We start from the raw sequence: 20,167 nt of genomic DNA, 5'->3' as shown, positions 1-20,167 counted from the left end.
ACGGATCTAATTTTAGATACTACCTTCAAAGTTAATTTTTCGTGATTGTAGTGATGGTGAAATGACTTTTATGTTTAGCCACAAAGAAAAGAAAATCATGCAAGAAACCTTCTATTTTTTCAAGGTTTTAGTTAATGATCCCCTTTGAATTTTTTTCCCACATCTATTATTTGCTCTTGATTAATGTTAGGTAATCAATCATATAATTCGAAATCTGCCATCTTTTTGTGACCGAGAAGAAAGACTTATCTTTATAGTTGGGTACTAATCATGAGCTAAAGCCCAAACGAATAATCTTATAACACAAATAATGACATAACTACGTAATGATTCATTTCAAGGAAACAGACTAAATTCTCTTATCCATCATATGAAATCTTGCAAATTATTACGTATCACGCAACAAAAGATAAGTTTGTTCGAGTATGACGTATAGTGTGTGCTAATATTCTCCTTGTGTTATCATTCATGTTCATCTCACCCCCCATAATTTACGTTACTGTAGTAAAAGATGTATGTTGGTTATTCATCGAATCAGTCCCGTCTTAAATTTTTTTTTTGCCTTAGGCAAAATATAAAATAAAGACCCTTTTATAAAAAAAATTCAACTTTTATTTATTGTATTTCTTTTAACTAAAACAAAAAAATTGTGGTGTTCAAATATTTTTTGAAAAATGAGTTTTTGTGTGTAAATTAGGTTTTGTTAATGAAAAAATGAGAAAAGTGAAAGGTAATTTTTTTTGGTTTTTATTGTATTTCAGTTAGATTTAGTTAATCATAGACCTTTTAATTATAATTTTACCAATTCATAGATAATTTAACAAACAAAATAGACCTACTAAAATAACCCCAAAAAAATTTGGACCCATGGACCCATGGCAATTGCCCATGTTGCCATGGGGTAGAGCCGGGCCTGCATCGAATGCAAGCTTAGCAATTCTTTCTTATATCTTCTGAAACACTCTGGTAGTGCTAAGTACTGATAGAACCGTATTTTATAAACTATAGAGAACTGAATATTGTAAATAAAAATTGATAAGATTATATCAAAGATTTAAGAAAAGGAGGATGATACAACTGCAGAGGCGAGATATTATCTCTTTCCTTAACTCAAAATACGTCCCGTAGTGCGACGGTTCGATAACGTAATGAGTCCCAGGATACAACTGCAAAAAATCTTCTGAATTTGCGTCACTCTATCAGAAGCCTGACGAAACTAGTTTTGTGTATACTCTCAGACTCAAGAAAAAATATCAAAGAGAAAGAGAAACAAAAAATAATATGAGGAATTGTTGAATTCTGTGAACGTGTGTTTTTCTCTACACAAATGATCTCTTATTTATAATACAAAGAGATTAGCACACGTTATAGATTAGTGGAGGCACCAACGTTTATATTGAATAGCCATAATGAAAATTGATTCTCCATTGACTCATTCATGTTGACAAAAATAATTATTGCTTCTTGACCAAATCAATTCAAAGCCAATAAATTATTTTTTTATGGGTTTTCATTTTTATGCTTTAAACAAAACATAAAAGATTATCACAAATAAAATTTGAATATTAAGTTAATGGACATATTGTCCAACTAACAAAATCAATTTCAAATTCAAACCCAAATATTCAAAATGATCCATTTGCTAAATATTTTATACTTAGCTAAATTTAAAGCTTTATAAACTTTGCATAACACTCACTTTGGACCTCCATTTCTCATTCAACACAACTCTGATTTTGACCAACAAATACACTAACTCATAGTGTTCACGGTGACGATTACATCGTGCCCAAGTTCCGGTTTTTCCGACAGACGTCTCCGTCGAAAAACCCATCGGAAAATGGTCCACACCACTTTGTCAAAAAACGAGTTCCAACAATCCCCCACATGAATAGAAATGCTTCTAGACACTAGATGACTCGACAGACTTGACTTTCTAGACAAGACTCAATAAGACTCAACTACGGACTTTTGAGAGTACAAACGAGAAATTCACTGCATGATGAGTTGGTAGCAATTTTTCAGCCTTGAACCAGTCATTGTTAATAGCTATCGGATTTACTCGGCCAGGAGGTGGCCATGATGTCTTGAACCTCCCGGGCTTTGGTGTAAACCTAGACAATAGCCAAAACACAGTTTCATTCTCTCACAAAACCAATTTCTCTATTGTGTTCATTTTGGCCGTGAACATTCCTGGTAATCATGAGTGAACTTTAGAGAATATAGCCATTTTATTCTCCTAGAAACGGCCCCATTTCACACCCACAAGGTGATTTGCCATTAGTTTTGTTTAGAGGAGTATCATGTACTACTCCATTCATATCTCAAAACAATTGGCACAAATCATTAAAAGCAAATGCTTATCCTCTATTCCTTACATGTAGCACTGTTTAATCATCCTAGGAACTGGGTATAGACCGAAGTCTTACAGTGCTTTGGGCAGACTTAGTTTGACTTAGTTGTCTCCTTGAACCTATTTCTTGGGATCTCCAATCTGATAAGTAGAGTTACCGCCAAACCTCATCTTAGTTCATAGGCTAAACCCATTCCTCTTGATGATATTACAATTTGATCTCATGACACACCTTTAATAACAGGATCCTAGGTTGTCATCACATTGAACATAATCTCTTGAGATTAGTCGAGATCAATTGTTTAATGATTTTTGTCATCCTTTTTTTTCAAGATACAATTAACCATTATACACAAAACTCAGTGTATGACACTAGTTTTTTTTTTTTAAATCATAGTTTGATAACTATCACTAAGTTCATTTGGTCTCTTGCCAATGACTTTATATGGTAAGCAAAGCTTCCCCCACATTTCTTGAAATAGCTCAAAAACATACATATTTACATTTAACATCTTTTAAGAGCTTAGAAGATTAATCTACAACTCTTTTAGATTTAAATGAATCATAAAAACAATTTCGAAAAATTGTTATAATTTTCTTTAAAATGTATTTCATTCTCAGAAAATCGCATTTTAGATACAACTATTTTCATAGTTCTTTCAAGTTGATTTATAACTCTATGATTTGAATTTTTCCAAAACATATTTTTGCTTTTAGCAAATATACATATCATTACATGATATTTTTCTACCATAAAAACCACAATTTTCTATGATTATTCTCAACTATATTGACTTTAGAACTACAATACACATGTCAGTTTCAGTCATATTGGTCTGAAAATTCTCAGTGGTTTTGCATGGTCAACCTTTTTAAAAAATGCATTTAAGCATTGACGAAATACAAATGTTTTGATCAATATCAACAAACATTTTATTTCTTATGGCAAACGATTTATATGTGGCAGACCTCTCCCAAATTTTATTTGGGGCGTCGACTCACAAAATTCATTTCCATTCATATAACATGATCCCTTAAAAATCAAAATGTTATTTATAACTATGGTTTCACCATATTTGAAACTTGAATTTCTTCTTATTTTCTCATGGTCAACATACTTAATAACTAAATTAAGTTATCCCAAAATCTGAAAGAAGAAAACAAAAACGTTAAATCATTCTTGATAATTAAAGCAATTAATTATCTTAACCAAGTCAATGTAATAACACATTTTGACCAATTAAAAAAAAAACGTTTTAACTTGATGGAGATCCTGTTTGCATCAAAACAAAAACAAGATATCATTAGTGCATATAATGAGAAAAAAATGAATTTTTATCCCCATAGAAATCATTAACAAAAATAATCTGATGGAGTGGACAGATTTTTGATCACCATGAAATCTCCAATTCCTGTTTTCATGACAAAACACTTCACAAAATAATCAGTTTTGTTAGTGTAATAATACAAACAAAAAATTTACTAGAAAGATTATTTTGAAATAATCCTATAGATCTGATTCCGGCATCTTTTCCCAAAGATCAATCAACCTGTTCTTACAAAAAAAAAAATCTTTTTACAATAATCAGTCCGGTTAGTGCAAAGCAATAAACGGATATTTTGAGTTAAGACTGATAGAACCGTATTTTATAAACTACGGAGAACTGAATATTGTAAATAAAAATTGATAAGATTATACCAAAGATTTAAGAAAAGGAGGATGATACAACTGCAGAGGCGAGATATTATCTCTTTCCTTAACTCAAAATACGTCCCGTAGTACGACGGTTCAATAACGTAATGAGTCCCAGGATACAACTGCAAAAAATCTTCTGAATTTGCGTCACTCTATCAGAAGCCTGACGAAACTAGTTTTGTGTATACTCTCAGACTCAAGAAAAAATATCAAAGAGAAAGAGAAACAAAAAATAATATGAGGAATTGTTGAATTATGTGAACGTGTGTCTTTCTCTACACAAATGATCTCTTATTTATAATACAAAGAGATTAGCACACGTTATAGATTAGTGGAGGCACCAACGTTTATATTGAATAGCCATAATGAAAATTGATTCTCCATTGACTCATTCATGTTGACAAAAATAATTATTGCTTCTTGACCAAATCAATTCAAAGCCAATAAATTTTTTTTTTATGGGTTTTCATTTTTATGCTTTAAACAAAACATAAAGATTATCACAAATAAAATTTGAATATTAAGTTAATGGACATATTGTCCAACTAACAAAATCAATTTCAAATTCAAACCCAAATATTCAAAATGATCCATTTGCTAAATATTTTATACTTAGCTAAATTTAAAGCTTTATAAACTTTGCATAACACTCACTTTGGACCTCCATTTCTCATTCAACACAACTCTGATTTTGACCAACAAATACACTAACTCATAGTGTTCACGGTGACGATTACATCGTGCCCAAGTTCCGGTTTTTCCGACAGACGTCTCCGTCGAAAAACCCATCGGAAAATGGTCCACACCACTTTGTCAAAAAACGAGTTCCAACAAGTACGAACCATCCCCTTCTTTCGTCGATGAAGATATGAGGGAACTCCGAATATATTGCATTTCATTAGCCCTCTGATTGTGTTTTCTTACTTCAAATGATTTTACGTATACCAAAGGAAACAACAACTGAAAGGAAACTGGACACCATATTTTTTTGGTTAAATTGTATCAGCCTATACTCTTCTTCTTGTTTCTGCTTTTAGAGACCGTCCCCAGCTAAGAATAAAAGATGCCTAAAGAAGGTGTCATGTATGCGCACAATGTCAAGCTCACAACATCACTACAACTTTAGTAAAAAAAAAAAAACATCACTACAACTATTTATTTGACAGTATTGAAATACACTAAGTCTGTTAAACGAGATGCAACAGTATAGAGAAAAAGGAGAAAGAACGACCATTTTGTTTAGTCGATAACCATTTTTTCGCCGGCTAAAACTTTATTAATATCTCAATACGTCTATGACATCTACAGTAAAAAACTCTATGATTTAATGATGTTGAAATTATGGTATTTTATTAATTTACAAAAAATCTTTTTAGTATTTTCGTTCCATCTTAAATATATATTTTCTAAAATAAGAAAATATTTGATTTTTGTATATATATATATATATATATATATATATATTATTTATTTATTTTGGAATATGTTACATAGAGTTTGAATGTATTTTAAGATGTACTTTTAGTAAATCACATCAAAATATATAAATATATTAAGTATTTTAAAATATAAAGATAGTTTCATTTTAAAGATAAAACAAACAATATAATGTTTTATCTGTATATATATAAATTATTAATTTATAATTTTAATAGAACCATATATTTACATAGTTTATTTTTAAAAAATATTATTTTATTATTTTATTGATAATTATGTCATAACTTAAACTAGTTTAATCTGGAACTAAATTTTTATTAATTTATAATATTATTAATTTATCTAGTATTTATTTGTAGAATTTTCATTGTACGTGGATAATAAACATTCAACAAAATACATGAGAATCTGAACATGAGAAAAGTAATAACATGATTCTAATTAACTCAATCGCATCATAAATCTATATGCTAACTTAATCCAACTTCATTGTTGATCTAGTATAATCTTAATTTTTTTTTTGTATAATCTTAATTTTGGCTGTCATTGATCAAAAAACGTGTATCAGTTGGATACGATCCATCCATCTATTAACGAAATTTCTAAACATTGATATGTATATTTATGCTGAAAATATATAGAAAATACATGTTATCAAGTTGTAGTATGATTCAAGTTGTAGTATCAGTTGGCCACACGGATATGAGTTATTGCTTTCGACTCATTTGAATGCCTAAGAAAGGGTCTATTCGTGGGTAGTGGCGGATCCACTTGTTGACTTATGGTCTCAGCTTACACCACAAATAATAACAAAAATTTAATTTGTAAACTATTTTCAATTGTCATTGGTGGTGTAGTGGTCAGGCAATGTAGTTATGAACCCACAAAATGGAGGTTTGAATCTTCTCAAGTATGCTTTTAAACTTTTTTGACCCCACAAACTTTTTTTCCTGGGACCACCACTGTCTGTGGGCTGTACTTTCACTCGGGAATTAGACTTGTGTCATCATTGATCCGGATTTAATCCTTTTGTTTTACAAAAAAAAAAAAAGTTTATAAGACAAAATTAATTTCTAAACAAAGATTCAGAATTTCTTTATATTACAAAATCGGTATTACTGTGTTTGAGAACGTGAAAGTAAAATTTACTGAGTTACTAGGTGAAAGTAAAAAAAAAACAGTAGTACTACTAAGTGAGAATCAGTAAATAGTTTCCATTTCCGTCGCTTTTCTGGCGCTAAATCTTGGATCCCGCCAAAAAAAAAAAATCCCGATCAATAGAAATAATTAAATAATCCAACAAATTGATCGCCGCCGCAAGTGCTGTTCCGGTGCAGATCCGTTCCCTCTTACCGGTATGTAATAATGGATCCAATTTAGGGTTTTTGTCTATCCGTCGAATCGGTGATATGACTAACCGATTTCAACTTTCATCAACAACCGACTAGATTCGATATGTGTTTGATGAATTGCTCGAATTGATGATGTGTAGGGTACTCTCAGAAAGAGTAAACAAAAAAGGGAGAGGGGCGGGCATGTACGGGAGAAAAGGGTATCAGCTGATTAAAGATTTTGCGAGCGGGGAGAAGGGCCACCTCAAACCTTTCAATGTAATTGAGCAGTTACGAGAATGGCAGATGATTGTTTAGTCACTAACTCTTTTGTTTTCCAATAAAAAAACAGAGCAAGCTCTTTGACGAGGCTATCGAGGAATGCGACCAGAATCACCATCTCATCCAGTCTCTCATAAGGCATCTCTCTCTATATATTTATTATTAATACTTTTACAAACAAAGTCTTGTGATTGATTGAGGTTAATGTTGTGTCCAGGAAAATGCAACAAGAAGGGTTGGATGTTCACGACAACAGAAACGCTGATCACTATGGAGCACTCGTTCATCACCTTTCTTTGATCCGCAACAAGCGCTGCCTCATGGCCTATGTGTCAGTCTTTTCTTTTTTTCTTTCTTTTGGTTATCAGAGACTCGACTCTCACAGCTTGTAACGAATGAATTATTGGCGCAGGCACAATAGAGCAGACATTGTGCGTGATCTGGCGTGGACCATAGGACTTGAAATTATCGAACTTCCACCTGATATCCAAGAGAAGCTCACCGCACTCGAGAAAGACTACTTCAAGAACCATTCCGTAGCTATCACATCATACATGGGTAAAGTAGGAATCGAGTTGAATGTGGTAAGCCCTCTTTCTTACTACCCTCAAGTCATTTGGATTTTCTCTCACTTTTTGGGGCTGTACTACTACTACTACTACTACTGCAAGAGTAATCGATTATTCTTTTTGAATTTTGCTATTTTCTCCAAGGATATGGTGCCTCCAAAAGATCCATACATCAAGATCAGAGTTGTGGGAGATATCGAGCAAGGAATAGTGATGAGTGACAAGACAACAAATTTCACCCGTCACTCTATGCATTTCCTTAGACGAACTGATGCTGAACCCTACATTGCTCGGGTCTGTCTTTTCTTTCTTTCTTAAAAAATACTGTAAGGATGTAATAGCTCTATTCAAATTGGTAGAAACACGTTGCTAAAGATTAAAAAATCATATCTAAAGAAAGGGGTTACTAGAGTTTTCTGATGCAAGTAGGAAGTGTAGAGTAGGGTTTAGAATCGATATAAAGATGACTGTAATGTGACGAATTGACCCTTCTCGCATTTCCTCAAGAATACATATCCCATTAGCTTCGATGCGTTTTTCATAATATCCAACAAGTCCTTAGATGAGATGTACCTTTTTAATGAAGTTTTTGTGATATGATTGACAATGTTGTCTAAAACATGGAATTGTGATTAATACTTTTTTTTTGGGATAACAGGGGCAAATGGAGGAACTGACAGGTTGATTCATCTAAAGAAGCTCTGGTGATCTATCTCAGATTTATTACACGCTCTTGCTGCTCTGTGATCAAAAGAGTGCAAGCTTATTTGTATAATTGTAAGATAGGACCAATGAAAGAAACCTCATACCAAAAAAAACTCATGAACCACGTTACTTCACTGCTTCTGTAAGTTGGAATCTTTATTACAATCATCATCATCAATAGATTCGTCCCTCTCCCCTTATCTCATCTTCAGCAAGAATGCATATATCTATTAATAATACAAACATCTGTTCATCTGCATATCTTGGAATAAAGGTTAAATCTTCCAGGACACAAAAGAAAAAAAAAAAATAATGTTACAGACGGGTAAACTAAGAAGAGATAGATGCCTCAATATGATACAAATGAAAGAAAACACAAAGGCCAGAATAGCACAATACACAGAGGAAGTAAGGTATCTGATAGTCTATTGCCTTCCTCCTATTAGTAGGTTCCTCTTCTGCTCCGGCTGCCAGAACCATGAACCAAACGTGATGGTCCTCCACTCGTCTCCCCTCCTTTAAGTTTCTGTGCTTCCAGAGCCTCTGCTTCATTCATCAGCATTGCTAACTGCTCAACACACAACAGTTTTTTTTTTCTTTCAAAACAAAAACACAACCAATATCCATGAGAGTTGGTTACTTATAAGGAGAATCATTCATACCCGGATCTTGTTTTCCCTCAGCCTATCTTGAAGTGCGTTAACCGCAGGACTCAAGCTGCAAAAAAAAAAAAAAGCCTCTACGTATGTAAAATCCCAACAAATAACACAAAACCCGGTATCAAATGTTTTATACACTCTTTTCACTAACCAGTACTCGATCAGCTTGCACATGGAAGCCTGATACGTTGATGTGTTGTGAATAAAAGCAAGGGGATGGACTTTTCCATTTCTAGAGAAGAATCAAGAAGGAGCTTTTGCAATAAATCTCCATGACTAAGTTAGGTATACATAGTAATCAAGATGAATCTTTAAAAAAAAACCTCATGCTTTGCAGGACTGATTGGTGGTACGCTGCTCGTTCCTCCTCATAGAGCACTCGTTGTAGATCTTTAAAAGAGGCTAAAGGTGAACTGAGCTGAAGAAGTGATGAAGTCGGCAAAACATGAAGCGGGACTTCTTTTCTAGTATACCCTACACCACTGGCATGTAAAAGAAAAGTGTCTTTGAGCATAAGTCATTGCATGGTAGATGAATGGAGTAAGTTACCTAGTTTCCAAGTTGGAACGGAGCATGGCCTCTTGCATGCTTTCAGACATGTCCATTGGATCAATCTCCACAACTGAGCTGCTGGCATTGCCTGAGCTGTAGTTTCCACTCGTCCCGGTGGCGTTGGCCTCAGCATTGTTAACAAAGAAAGCCCCAAAATCTGAAACTCGTCCCCCACCCTATTCAGGCATATAATAAACATCAATAAGTATATACATATCAACCAATGGTTCAGTCAGAGAGAGGTTCAGACCTTAGGTCCGGAAGTTGAAGCTGTATCAGTTGTGTCTTGGTCAGGATTGTGTCTCCTAGCAGAAGAGGAACTCTGGTATACTGAGTCTGAAGAACTTAAAGAGGATTCTAAATCGATAACAGAGTCTTTATTTGAAAGAACCAGGCTCATCGATTTAGGAGGAGTATTGGGGTTTCCATCAGAGGACTGGAAAGCAATAACTTGGATTCTACCAACCTAATAAAAAAACCCAATTCATCAAAGGTATCCAAAACAACAAGCTGAGAAGAAGGTATTATCCTGAAAAAAAAGAAAGATTCAAATTCCTAATCTATTTTAACTAACCTTGTTAGCATCTTCACTAAAACAGGAGAAAATGAGACCAATAAAACCAGAATCAAGAAGCTGATACATTGCTTGTGTCCGAACATCTGCCAGAAATAATCATATGCATGCTAGTTAATCCTCATAAAGTAGCTAAAATGTTGTCTTTAAGAGGGAACATACCGACATGGGAAGGAAGGACGGTGATATGAGGATGGGAGTGATACCATCCAATCACACGTGTTGTTCTGCCCGTCGATATGCTCATTCTGTGTCGATTTTTAGGTCAAGGAACTCTATTTTTTTTTCTTCTCTTTAATAACCAAATCTAATCATATAAGTAGACAAGAAGAAAAAAAGGATATCTCAGCCTGAGCAGAAGCAGCAGCCAACTGTTCAGGATTGGTTTCGACACGATCCTTCTGCCTATCAGACCTTGACTGCGGCGATGCTCCCCATATCATAGCTGTCGCGCTTCCGTTCTTCGAGTACTAATCAATCATCCCCCAAAAACAAATTAAAAAATAATTTAAAGTGATGGGATTGAATTAAGACAAAAAAAGGCAGAAGAGATTGGAGGATGAAATTGAAGAACGAACCTGGATGTCGCCGAGGAGGAGACCCATGATCTCTTCGGTCTCGGTGGACAATGCGTGAGTCAGGCAAGTCAACCACACATCTTCCGACATATTTACGCATGCGAGAGCCATTATTACCACCCAACAGATCTCTTTCGATTATTTTTTTCCCAGTTAACTTCGATCTTCTCGGGCTGAACAACAAGGACGGACGGAAGGAAGAAGAAAGAACTTTGATTGTGTTTGGAACTTGCAACTAAGGGAATTTCGCGGAGTTCGCGAGTGTATCATACGCGCGGTGGGTGGGTGTGTGCGCGCACGGTGTTCCACTCCTTCATCATCATATCTGGACCGTACAAAATCTGAGTGTTTTTTTGACCTTTCTTAATTGGGCCATAGCGCTACCACATAGAACGAATTGTCCTTTTCAAAAGTATTCACTTAGATAACAATTCATATTAGGCCTCGTAATGGGCTGTTAAGTTTACGGATTATATTATTTCTCTGTACTTTACCAACCCAAATTACTCCAAACTCCATTATGTTTCCTCCGGGGCAACCTGATTAACTGATATATCACTAGGAAAAAAAAACAACTCATCAACATCAAAGTTTTGGCAATGTAGGAAATCGCTATACGGTCAAAGTTTACTACACTTCGGAAGCTATACTTCTACCCTTGCTGATTTACTATAGAATCTTATTTAGCCGACTGATCTTTGATATTTTTAATTCCTTATAACTAGATTTCTCAAAAGTTATAACCATGTAAATTTTTCAACTGGTCAACTTTCCAAAAGATGAAGATTTGTTACCTGGTTTGACTAATGTCATATGTGAGTTAAAAATATATTATAGTTGTTACTAGAATCGATATTGTATCAGGAGATGGTAGCTCTACTGCCTACTCGTAAAGCCTTCTTTCTAAACAGTAGAGGTGCCATCTTCTGTGGAGAAGAAATTAATAAATGGTTCTTATTTTTGGTCCAAATAAATTATGATTTTAGTCTCTAAACTTTTTGAATTCAAAAAGCAGAGCATCGATAATGTATTACCCCAATTAAAATAGGTAGAATGTGTGTATGAGTATATTAATAATTTTAATTAGTGCCAGTGTTGTATTCTCTGAATTTAATGTTAAAAATATATATGCATGTAAATGATATATAGTATTTACTTTACAATCTTTACTAGTGTCAGTGACACATTTTTTCTGAGAAAAACTACATTTTACATAGTCAGGTGAAATACATTTTAATATTACAATTAAGTGAAATAAATTTTATGTGAGAAAAAAACTGTCTAAGCATCCACAATTTTAAATGAATCTCCTGCCATTGATCAAGAAAAAAAAATAGATAAAATAGAAAAAGAGTGGGGAATCAAATGAAAAACTATGAAATTTTTATGAGAAACTTGCATGTTATGTTTTCTTATATAAAGATCTAGATGGTTTTTAAATATTTAAATTTAGTTGGATAATTCAATTCTATTAAAAACATTAATATTTATGAATTAGATACTTACATGAGACAGTTCTACCAATTATGATGTTTTAGTGTAGAGAATATTACCTAGGGCTGGGCGTTCGGGTACCCATTCGGGTTTCGGTTCAGTCCATTCGGATTTCGGATTTTTGGGGTCAAAGATTTCAGCCCCATTCGGATATTGCTAAATTTCGGTTCGGATTCGGTTCGTATCTTTGCGGGTTCGGTTCGGGTTCGGATAACCCATTTAAAATGTTTTTAAATTTTCAAAATTTATTATACACTTTAAATTTTCAAAATCTATAAGAAAGATAATATATTACATATAAATTTTCATAACATATATGTCAAAATACCTTAATTTAACATATAAATTGGTTTTCTTTGAATATTTGGATAAACAATCAATAGATATTTAACTATTTTGGTGTTTTCAGTATACTTTAACTATTTTAAACATTTACTTTTGACTATTTGCATATATTTTCCGAGTATTTTGGAAAACTCAAAGGTATCTTATATATTTTTAATATTTTTAATATACATTATATATAAAAATAATGTATATATTTAAGTGTATAAATTTATTTCAGATACATTCGGGTACCCAAAATATTTCGGTTCGGATCGGATTCGGTTTCGGTTCTTTAAATACCGAAATTATGGGTTCGGTACTACTTTTTCGGATCGGGTTCGGTTCGGTTTTTCGGATTCGGATTTTTTGCCCAGTCCTAATATTACCATTTGTTTATTTTATAAAAAAACTAGTTTAACTAGTGTTGGTGATATATTATCTGAGTGAAATGAAAGTAAAACACGAGTATAATCATTAATATTTTTTCTTAATTTTGAATAATGTTGAGTAATAATTCATGTATAAAAATAAGATATATTCATTGGTGATATATTTTTTGAATGAAATATAAGTAAAATATGAGTATAAGTATAATATATTGTTTATTGGTTTTGAATAGTTTTGAATAATATTATATAAGTAAAATAAGATATATGCATAACTAGCGAGTTATTTTCTGGTAACTTTAATTGTTATCAATGCCATATTAAAAGAATAAATATAATTATAAACATGTGTGAATATTAATTTTTTATATAAAAATACAATTTTATATTTGATTTCGATCAACTTTTAGAATAATTAAAAAGTGAAATTTGGATAGTTACTTTTTGTCATTTGTTTGTTTTATAAGCAGTTATTTTGACTATATGTCAGTATATCTATTCTATTAATTTTTCAACATGTCCAATTGACAGTAAATTATGTCCAATTAATTATAACCACATTTTTTAATAATTAACTGCCATTTAACATAGATTATCGATTGTAACTGCCAGTTTACTTACAAATTAACTGTCAGTTTACTTGCAAACTATGTGGGATCCATTTTTCTCTGTATACACGTTATACGATTATCACAAAAACAACTTTTCTTTTTGAACATTCTTTTAAAAACAAACATATTTGTAGGTTTCTTTTCTTCCAATCTATATACCCTGTATCATTACATATATAAACTTAGACCCAATCTCTTACTTCCTAAATGCAAAACACACGACTCTTTATTTTCTTTTGTAACCGTAAATTCATATGTTCAGATTTTAACTAATTATATCCAAAACATATAACTTTATACTTTAAATCGGGGATTTTATTTAAACTATTAACCAATATTTGCGTAAATAATGAATATATATTTTCAACAAATCCCAATAAAAAGTCTTCAACTAAACGCAGTTTTAATTTCAAAATAAGTAATATATAGGTTGTTCAGTTTTTATAAAAAAAATAACTTTTATTAGAAAAACACAAATATAAAATTAAATTTATCAAAAAATTTAAAACATAAAATATACCCGCCCTTTCGAAGGACAGGTCAGAATCTAGTTATTTGAATAAAGTTTTGGCTAGTGTCAATGGAAAGTCATCCAAATGAAAAAATGAAATATGTGTAAGAAGTAAATTATTATTTAATAATTTTAACTATTATGAGCACCGTACACTAAGTGAATTAAGATCATTTATTAAATATATAAGTAGTTTTAAATTTTAAATTTAAGATACTATGATTGGAATTTTTATCCAAAATAATTATAAATTGAGATTTGCATACTGTTGGATTTATTTATTCACAATAATTATAAAAGTGAGATTTGCTGACATACTTTTCTAGTCATTTGTTTTTTTCATAAGAAATTTATAGCTATTTTGGACATAATTTTGGATGATTTATTATTAATGTGATGAGTAAGTTAAATATTATATGTAAGTAATAATGTTAACTAGTGTCGGTACATCATGCTCTAATTTAAAAAGAAAAATATACTCAGTAATGAATTGTTATTTAGTAGCTTTAAATATTGTGGGTTATGTATTAAACTAATTAAAACCAATTAAAGTATATGTGTAAATAGTTTAATAGATCCAAACTTAAATTACAATAACGACAATTGTATTTATTCAAAATAATTAAAAAACTGAGATTTGTATAGCTTCCTGTTTCTTTATCACTTGTTGTCAATTTGTGATGTAAAAATTCCGGGAATTAGTCTTAAAAAAAAACTTTTTCAACATGTTTAGAAACAAAGAAAAAGGTGATTTCTTTGCCTTTTTATCTCACAGAATCCATAATTGAAAAGAAAAGACAACTTCAGTTTCCTTAACAAAGGAAAGGCGAAACGGTTGACAGAGGGGGTACAATGGTAAAAGGTACGGACGGGCACAAGAAGAGAAAAGCTTATAAAGTACAAACCGATCACACAAACAGGCAATCGCTTGATACCTCCCCCACCCATCTTCACCGCTTCAGACGGAAACTCTCTTCTCTCAAAAAAAAAAAAATCAATTTCTTTTTTCCGACAAAAGGTAATCTTGCTTTCTCACTCTTGTCTGGGTTTATCTAATTCCTCTCATTCCTTTAAAAAAACTTTTCCGGGTCTGATCAGAATGGCCAAAAACGAAAATTCGATTACTATGAACAACACATCGAATAGTTATCTGTATTGTTCTGAATCTCTCTGATTCCTGTAACGTCGTTTATGAGATATGATCATCGAATCAAATATGTTTTTATGGATCTCTCTGCACTTTTGAATGGTTTTGTTTTGTAGTAAGTAGTGTCAGTTACATATCCCCAGCTGTATCAATCAATCAATGTCGTGTAGAATATCTGATTTTGAGCCTTTCTTGAGATTAGTTCCGTTTTTTTTTTTTTAATTTTGAATTTTCATTGTTCAGCAGGGAGAGATGCCGAAGGAGAGACGTGTATTGTCTGTGCCAAGCAACAGGACCAGAGTATCACCGTACCCGCTTCGCTCATCAAGGACCAAGAAAGAGAAAGAGCCCGAGCTGCCTATCCAGACAGAAGGCCCAAGCCAATGGGAAGATGTCCGGTGTGTGATCTGTCAGGAACCGCCGCACAATGCCGTCCTCTTGCGCTGCTCTTCGTCCTCTACCGGATGCCGCGCTTACATGTGCGACACGAGTGCTCGTCACTCCAACTGTTTCAAGCAGTACCGCGTTAAAAACAGGAACCGTTTGACCAAGGACTTTAACTGTCCGTACTGCAGAGGAGAGGTTTACGAGACGATGAAGGTGTCGGGTGCGGTGAGATATCTGAATGCTAAACCGAGGTGCTGCGCTTTCGAGGGCTGTGTCTTCTCGGGGAGTTATTCGCAGCTTAAGAGTCACCTGAGAGCTGCGCACCCTGGTTTCACCGGACCCGTGGTGGACCAGAGGAGACATAGGGAGTGGGAGCAGATGCAGAGAGCTTCTGAGTACACTGAAGTGATGACTGCAGCTGGTATTCCACATAGCCATGAGGCTGTGGCGCAATACAGTCTTCCTCCAAATCCGGTGATTCGTCTCAGCATCAATGGAGTACCGCACGACCGTATCCCATTTAATCTTCCTCCAAATCCGGTGATTCGTCTCAGCATCGATGGAGTGGAGCATGCTCAGTTTCTGCACGATCTTCCTCATAATCCGATGATTCGTATTAGTATCAGTGGAGTGCTGCATGACCTTTCTTTGGGGGTCAGGTAAAAAGAGCAGCAAACCGGCCCATGACCATAATTCACAGTTGAAGAAATCCTAATTTGTTTAGCGAAACCCAAGATTCTGAATATTGTTCAAAGTTTTGATGTCTCACAGCCTTTTTCTTCATGTTTCAATGGCATCCATAATGTTTAAATCATCATATCATTCTTTAGGTTTTATATATATATATGTGCAGCGGTTTCAACCTAAAAACAAAGTTGTGTATACAGAAATATTGTATAGCTGCCAAAGCTTTGATCTTAACACAGCAGTCTGTGGGTCAGGCCCTGATGTCCATTGAGACTTTCTCTGTGACTTGAATCAGTAAAACACCAGTAGAATCAACTCAGATGAATGTAGAGTCCCTGCAGAGATCACGTAGCCATTAGGGTCTCCTGTCAACGAAACAAACTTGCGGTGTGCAGGAGTAGTATATGTCTTGTAGTTCCTATATCTCTTCAAAAAAAATCTTAAGGACGGACAATGGATGCCGTCCATAGATGAGCTTAAGAAGGTGTTGTTATCACAAATCAGCCATAGAGCAGTTACCGACTCTTTGAAGGTTGTGGTAAGACATACATGAGATGGTTTAACCAAAGGAGCATGATATAGAGAACAAGTCTTTTGAGATTTGGCATAGTACATTGACTTTGTTACCATCAGCCAGTCCTAATTGCCAAGTACTGCGAATAACAACTGTGTAAGCCACACAGTTGACATGGAAAAAAGTGTCCTTGATGCTTCAGTTGTAGCTTTCAGATCACCATTCCCAGACTACTAGCTGCCCAACCAAAGTTCAACAATCATGATCGTTAAAGACAGTTGTGTATTCTCCTCCTTAGAAATAGATAGGATCATGTTTATTATGTTCATTGTATATCCAGTGAGTAACTAGTTCATAAACTTTGTAAAAATTGATTAGATAATAACATTACATTTATTATATAAAATCTTGAAACATAAATTACAATCAACCATTAATTAGTATATTGTAAATTAATGACCACTTTGACTTTAAAGCAAAAGCTAAGAAAACTCCGGTCTCAACCTCGGAGTGTCCTAACCGGCACCAGCCTGACGTCATCGATGACCGGGCCACATAGCGAGCCAGAGTGATCGTTCTTCATATGGTAAAACGTGCTCAGGAAAGTGACTCGAGTCCTCGCCGACACGGCCTTGAACACAAGCCTTGCTGGTTTAAACCCGCCTTTCCCCTTAGACGCATACTCCACCATAATCTTGCCCTGTCCCGCGAACGCCTCCACTGCCATGGGTCCCTCGCAAGCGTCTCTGGCGTCTCCCACGTTGAAAGTGAGGGCGTAGAATTTGTGGGCTGACGTCCTCACGATCTGAGAAACAGCACTCTCTTTGCCTGCAACAAGCTCGATGGCTCTGTGTCCCTCAGGGACGAAGAAGTGTGCCTTGTCCACGTACTTTACGGCCTTGAGAGACTCGATCATCCATCCAGGCAAAGGGCTGTTCTCGTCCTCGATGAAAGGTGGTATAAGTACTCCCCATTTTGCCTTGGGAAACACGTAAGGTCCTTCCTCGAAGTTCCCATTCTTTATTAGATTATCTTAAATAACAAAATACACATAAATCAATAAACATAAAAAAAAACATAAAAAAACATAAATCAATATGTTTGGTTTCAGAAATTTTGTTCAAATCAAAATTTGTAATAAAAAAAACCTTACTCTAGTTGCTATTTATATAAAAAAAAAATTTAAAAGATGTTTAGGTTTTTACTCAACACATATGCTGTGTTTCCGGTTAACTTACATCCAGAGAATCTTGGAGGGAACAAAGCCTTGATAGCAACGGTGTCGATCAACGGTCCACAAGCCGGGTGCTCCTCACGACCCGGGTTGTGGATCAGGATCTCTATTTCTGGTCCACCAGCTTTAAAAGCCCAGGAGTACGAGTCCCAACCATCGCTGCCGTACATAGTCTGGATAGGGATGACACCGAAATCATGCGTGACAGAGATGTTAAGCCGCTCTTCCTGAGCGCAAGTTCGAGCGGCACTGAACGTAATCGAGTATAGACGGCCTGGTCGGACGGATATTTTCTGGGAGATCGAGGCCTCGTTGCCTAACCTGACGGCTGCGGAGCCTTCCGGTACGACCAGGACCATGTCGTTTTGTTTCTGACCAACTTTGATGTACTCCACGAAACCGGTCACGTCCCAGTGAGGCACGGCGGTTCTTTCCTTAATAACGGATCCTTTCAGCTGGGACGGTTTAGGACCGATCTCGAAATTACCGTTTGGTAATAAACCTGAAGCCATCAAACCATTAGAAATTTTGTAAGTCTTAAGATTTTTGAGTTTACTAAAAGAGTTGTGTTCAGTGATGAGCTTTAGAGTTTACTATACCATCGCGGATTGGGGCCGACACAGCAACATTGGGAGAAACGCAGAGTAGTGCTAAGAGAAGTGCGACTTCTTGATACATTGTCACTCCCTAATTGGGTGGGAGATTGAATATTGAAGATAGAGCGAAATGGTGAATATGTAAGTGTGGAGAATGATGCGGTTTATATGGGTTTGAGTTTACAAGAAGAACACATGGTTTGGACAAAAAATCACGAGAATGCCACTGGAAGCATCCTCCTGCATGGGATCTGTTTGTCAGATGCTACGTAGACACATGCAGCTCAGGAAACATTGACTTAATGATTACGAATTCGGTTTCGTCGATGCATTTTTAGTTCTTTATTTAACAGGTTAGTATACTATTATTAAGATATCAATTGTTTTTCTTTTGTGCACGAAGATATCAATTGTTTCAATGGTTGACAAACAAAACCCTTTGTTTTATGAGAGTTTTATACTAAAATGCCATGATTTACAAAATGATTGAACTTATGTATCCTTAAGATGTCTTGACAATTGATCATTAGCATACTATATAGTATATACATTAGATGTCTTGACAATTGGTCATTAGCATACTATATACATTTTAGCCTGTCTATTGATATTTGCTTTCGTATATAACGCAACAACCATAAGTTTAATCGCCGTGAATAGGTATGTGCTGTTTTTGAAAAATATATAAAATAATAAAAGATGAAGTCAAAATGAATCAATGATATATGAATAGATTAAAATAATGATCAAGTATTGATGAACACGTGAAGGGGTAGGTTGTTTTCTGGTGCAGGTACTACTGCCGACTTTACCGCATTAGAAGCTGCCATCATTATTCCAAATGTCCCAAAACATGTTGGAGTTTATTATGATCCAAATTCATTTGATCCTTTAGCTGCAATACACATTATTTCAATATAAGTTGTTACTTTGTTAATGGGAAATGCACCTGCAAATTAAAAAGATGTGCAAACGTTCTGTTTTTATGTTGCTTTTGAGCTCTGAAACTAGCATTTCACAAAAGCTCTTTTCAAAAAAAAAAAAAAAACTAGCATTTCACTTTTCCTTGTAAGCTGTGATTTAAAGCAAGCTCTTCCATGAATAAAATGACTAGTAAGTTGCAGTGCCGTCGTGCCTACAAGTGAAACTTTGAAATATTGGCTTAGGGTCATTATAGTATTATATAAAATTTAAGGGACATATTTCAAAGTTATTTTATATAATCTATTGATAAAGAACACTTTTTGAAAATTAGTTATAATTTAAACCTAGGTAAGAACTTGCGTTCTTAAAACTTCTTTGCTATATTCAAAAGGTGACTTGTCGGAAACTAGTAATTACAAAGCGACAATTTTTCTCGATGACTGTTTAGGAGCTCAAATTTGAAAAACTACTGCATAGGTATTTCACTGAATTGTATAGAAAGTTAGGATATTGTCTCGGGAGCATTGAACCTGACTTGGAACATGCAACCTTCTGAGTCAGATGCGCGCTACCATTTGCTTTAGGCTTGAGCCTTTATAAAATTGAACCC

General features: G+C 34.3%; 4 protein-coding genes across 6 annotated transcripts; 2 read left to right on the top strand and 2 right to left on the bottom strand.

The window, feature by feature from the left end:
• The first annotated feature begins 6,736 nt into the window (after positions 1 to 6,736).
• On the top strand, positions 6,737 to 8,574 carry LOC108814298 (uncharacterized). Of its 2 annotated transcripts, XM_018586839.2 has the most exons (7): positions 6,737 to 6,844; positions 6,982 to 7,099; positions 7,173 to 7,240; positions 7,320 to 7,433; positions 7,515 to 7,686; positions 7,816 to 7,965; positions 8,330 to 8,574. In XM_018586839.2, exons 2-7 carry the CDS (start codon positions 7,025 to 7,027, stop codon positions 8,354 to 8,356), a joined length of 606 nt encoding a protein of 201 aa, XP_018442341.2. In that variant the 5' UTR covers positions 6,737 to 6,844; positions 6,982 to 7,024; the 3' UTR covers positions 8,357 to 8,574. The 2 variants fall into 2 exon arrangements, with proteins under 2 accessions (XP_018442341.2, XP_056847139.1); XM_056991159.1 differs by having other exon boundaries at positions 6,762 to 7,099.
• Positions 8,575 to 8,583: 9 nt separating this feature from the next.
• LOC108814297 (uncharacterized) lies at positions 8,584 to 10,978 on the bottom strand. Its single transcript, XM_018586838.2, has 10 exons — positions 10,740 to 10,978; positions 10,506 to 10,631; positions 10,324 to 10,411; positions 10,162 to 10,247; positions 9,838 to 10,053; positions 9,585 to 9,763; positions 9,359 to 9,517; positions 9,187 to 9,267; positions 9,039 to 9,093; positions 8,584 to 8,944 (listed from the first exon to the last, which is right to left on the bottom strand). Exons 1-10 carry the CDS (start codon positions 10,848 to 10,850, stop codon positions 8,819 to 8,821), a joined length of 1,227 nt encoding a protein of 408 aa, XP_018442340.2. The 5' UTR covers positions 10,851 to 10,978; the 3' UTR covers positions 8,584 to 8,818.
• Positions 10,979 to 14,854: 3,876 nt separating this feature from the next.
• On the top strand, positions 14,855 to 16,492 carry LOC108817045 (uncharacterized). 2 transcript variants are annotated; one of them, XM_018589637.2, is made up of 2 exons: positions 14,855 to 15,086; positions 15,462 to 16,492. In XM_018589637.2, exon 2 carries the CDS (start codon positions 15,468 to 15,470, stop codon positions 16,263 to 16,265), a length of 798 nt encoding a protein of 265 aa, XP_018445139.1. In that variant the 5' UTR covers positions 14,855 to 15,086; positions 15,462 to 15,467; the 3' UTR covers positions 16,266 to 16,492. The 2 variants fall into 2 exon arrangements, with proteins under 2 accessions (XP_018445139.1, XP_018445138.1); XM_018589636.2 differs by having other exon boundaries at positions 15,459 to 16,492.
• Positions 16,493 to 17,158: 666 nt separating this feature from the next.
• LOC108817044 (protein DUF642 L-GALACTONO-1,4-LACTONE-RESPONSIVE GENE 1) lies at positions 17,159 to 18,779 on the bottom strand. The gene is made up of 3 exons (XM_018589635.2): positions 18,637 to 18,779; positions 18,042 to 18,539; positions 17,159 to 17,835 (listed from the first exon to the last, which is right to left on the bottom strand). Exons 1-3 carry the CDS (start codon positions 18,713 to 18,715, stop codon positions 17,303 to 17,305), a joined length of 1,110 nt encoding a protein of 369 aa, XP_018445137.1. The 5' UTR covers positions 18,716 to 18,779; the 3' UTR covers positions 17,159 to 17,302.
• Between the last annotated feature and the right edge of the window lie 1,388 nt (positions 18,780 to 20,167).

Source organism: Raphanus sativus, chromosome 7, assembly GCF_000801105.2.
Source record: "Raphanus sativus cultivar WK10039 chromosome 7, ASM80110v3, whole genome shotgun sequence".
Taxonomy (NCBI): domain Eukaryota; kingdom Viridiplantae; phylum Streptophyta; class Magnoliopsida; order Brassicales; family Brassicaceae; genus Raphanus; species Raphanus sativus.
Note: the sequence above shows the minus strand (reverse complement) of the source record. Positions and strands in the feature narration are given on the sequence as shown.

Coding starts and splice junctions, on each gene's coding strand:
- LOC108814298 (XM_056991159.1), top strand. CDS start 6,971: ATGATGTGTAGGGTACTCTCAGAAAGAGTAAACAAAAAAGGGAGAGGG. Junction 7,434..7,514: donor CGCTGCCTCATGGCCTATGT/GTCAGTCTTTTC, acceptor TTATTGGCGCAG/GCACAATAGAGCAGACATTG. Junction 7,966..8,329: donor CTGAACCCTACATTGCTCGG/GTCTGTCTTTTC, acceptor TTGGGATAACAG/GGGCAAATGGAGGAACTGAC.
- LOC108817044 (XM_018589635.2), bottom strand. CDS start 18,715: ATGTATCAAGAAGTCGCACTTCTCTTAGCACTACTCTGCGTTTCTCCC. Junction 18,540..18,636: donor GTCGGCCCCAATCCGCGATG/GTATAGTAAACT, acceptor TGATGGCTTCAG/GTTTATTACCAAACGGTAAT. Junction 17,836..18,041: donor CCCTCCAAGATTCTCTGGAT/GTAAGTTAACCG, acceptor TTGTTATTTAAG/ATAATCTAATAAAGAATGGG.
- LOC108814297 (XM_018586838.2), bottom strand. CDS start 10,850: ATGGCTCTCGCATGCGTAAATATGTCGGAAGATGTGTGGTTGACTTGC. Junction 10,632..10,739: donor TCCTCCTCGGCGACATCCAG/GTTCGTTCTTCA, acceptor ATGATTGATTAG/TACTCGAAGAACGGAAGCGC. Junction 8,945..9,038: donor TGAGGGAAAACAAGATCCGG/GTATGAATGATT, acceptor TGTGTTGAGCAG/TTAGCAATGCTGATGAATGA.
- LOC108817045 (XM_018589637.2), top strand. CDS start 15,468: ATGCCGAAGGAGAGACGTGTATTGTCTGTGCCAAGCAACAGGACCAGA.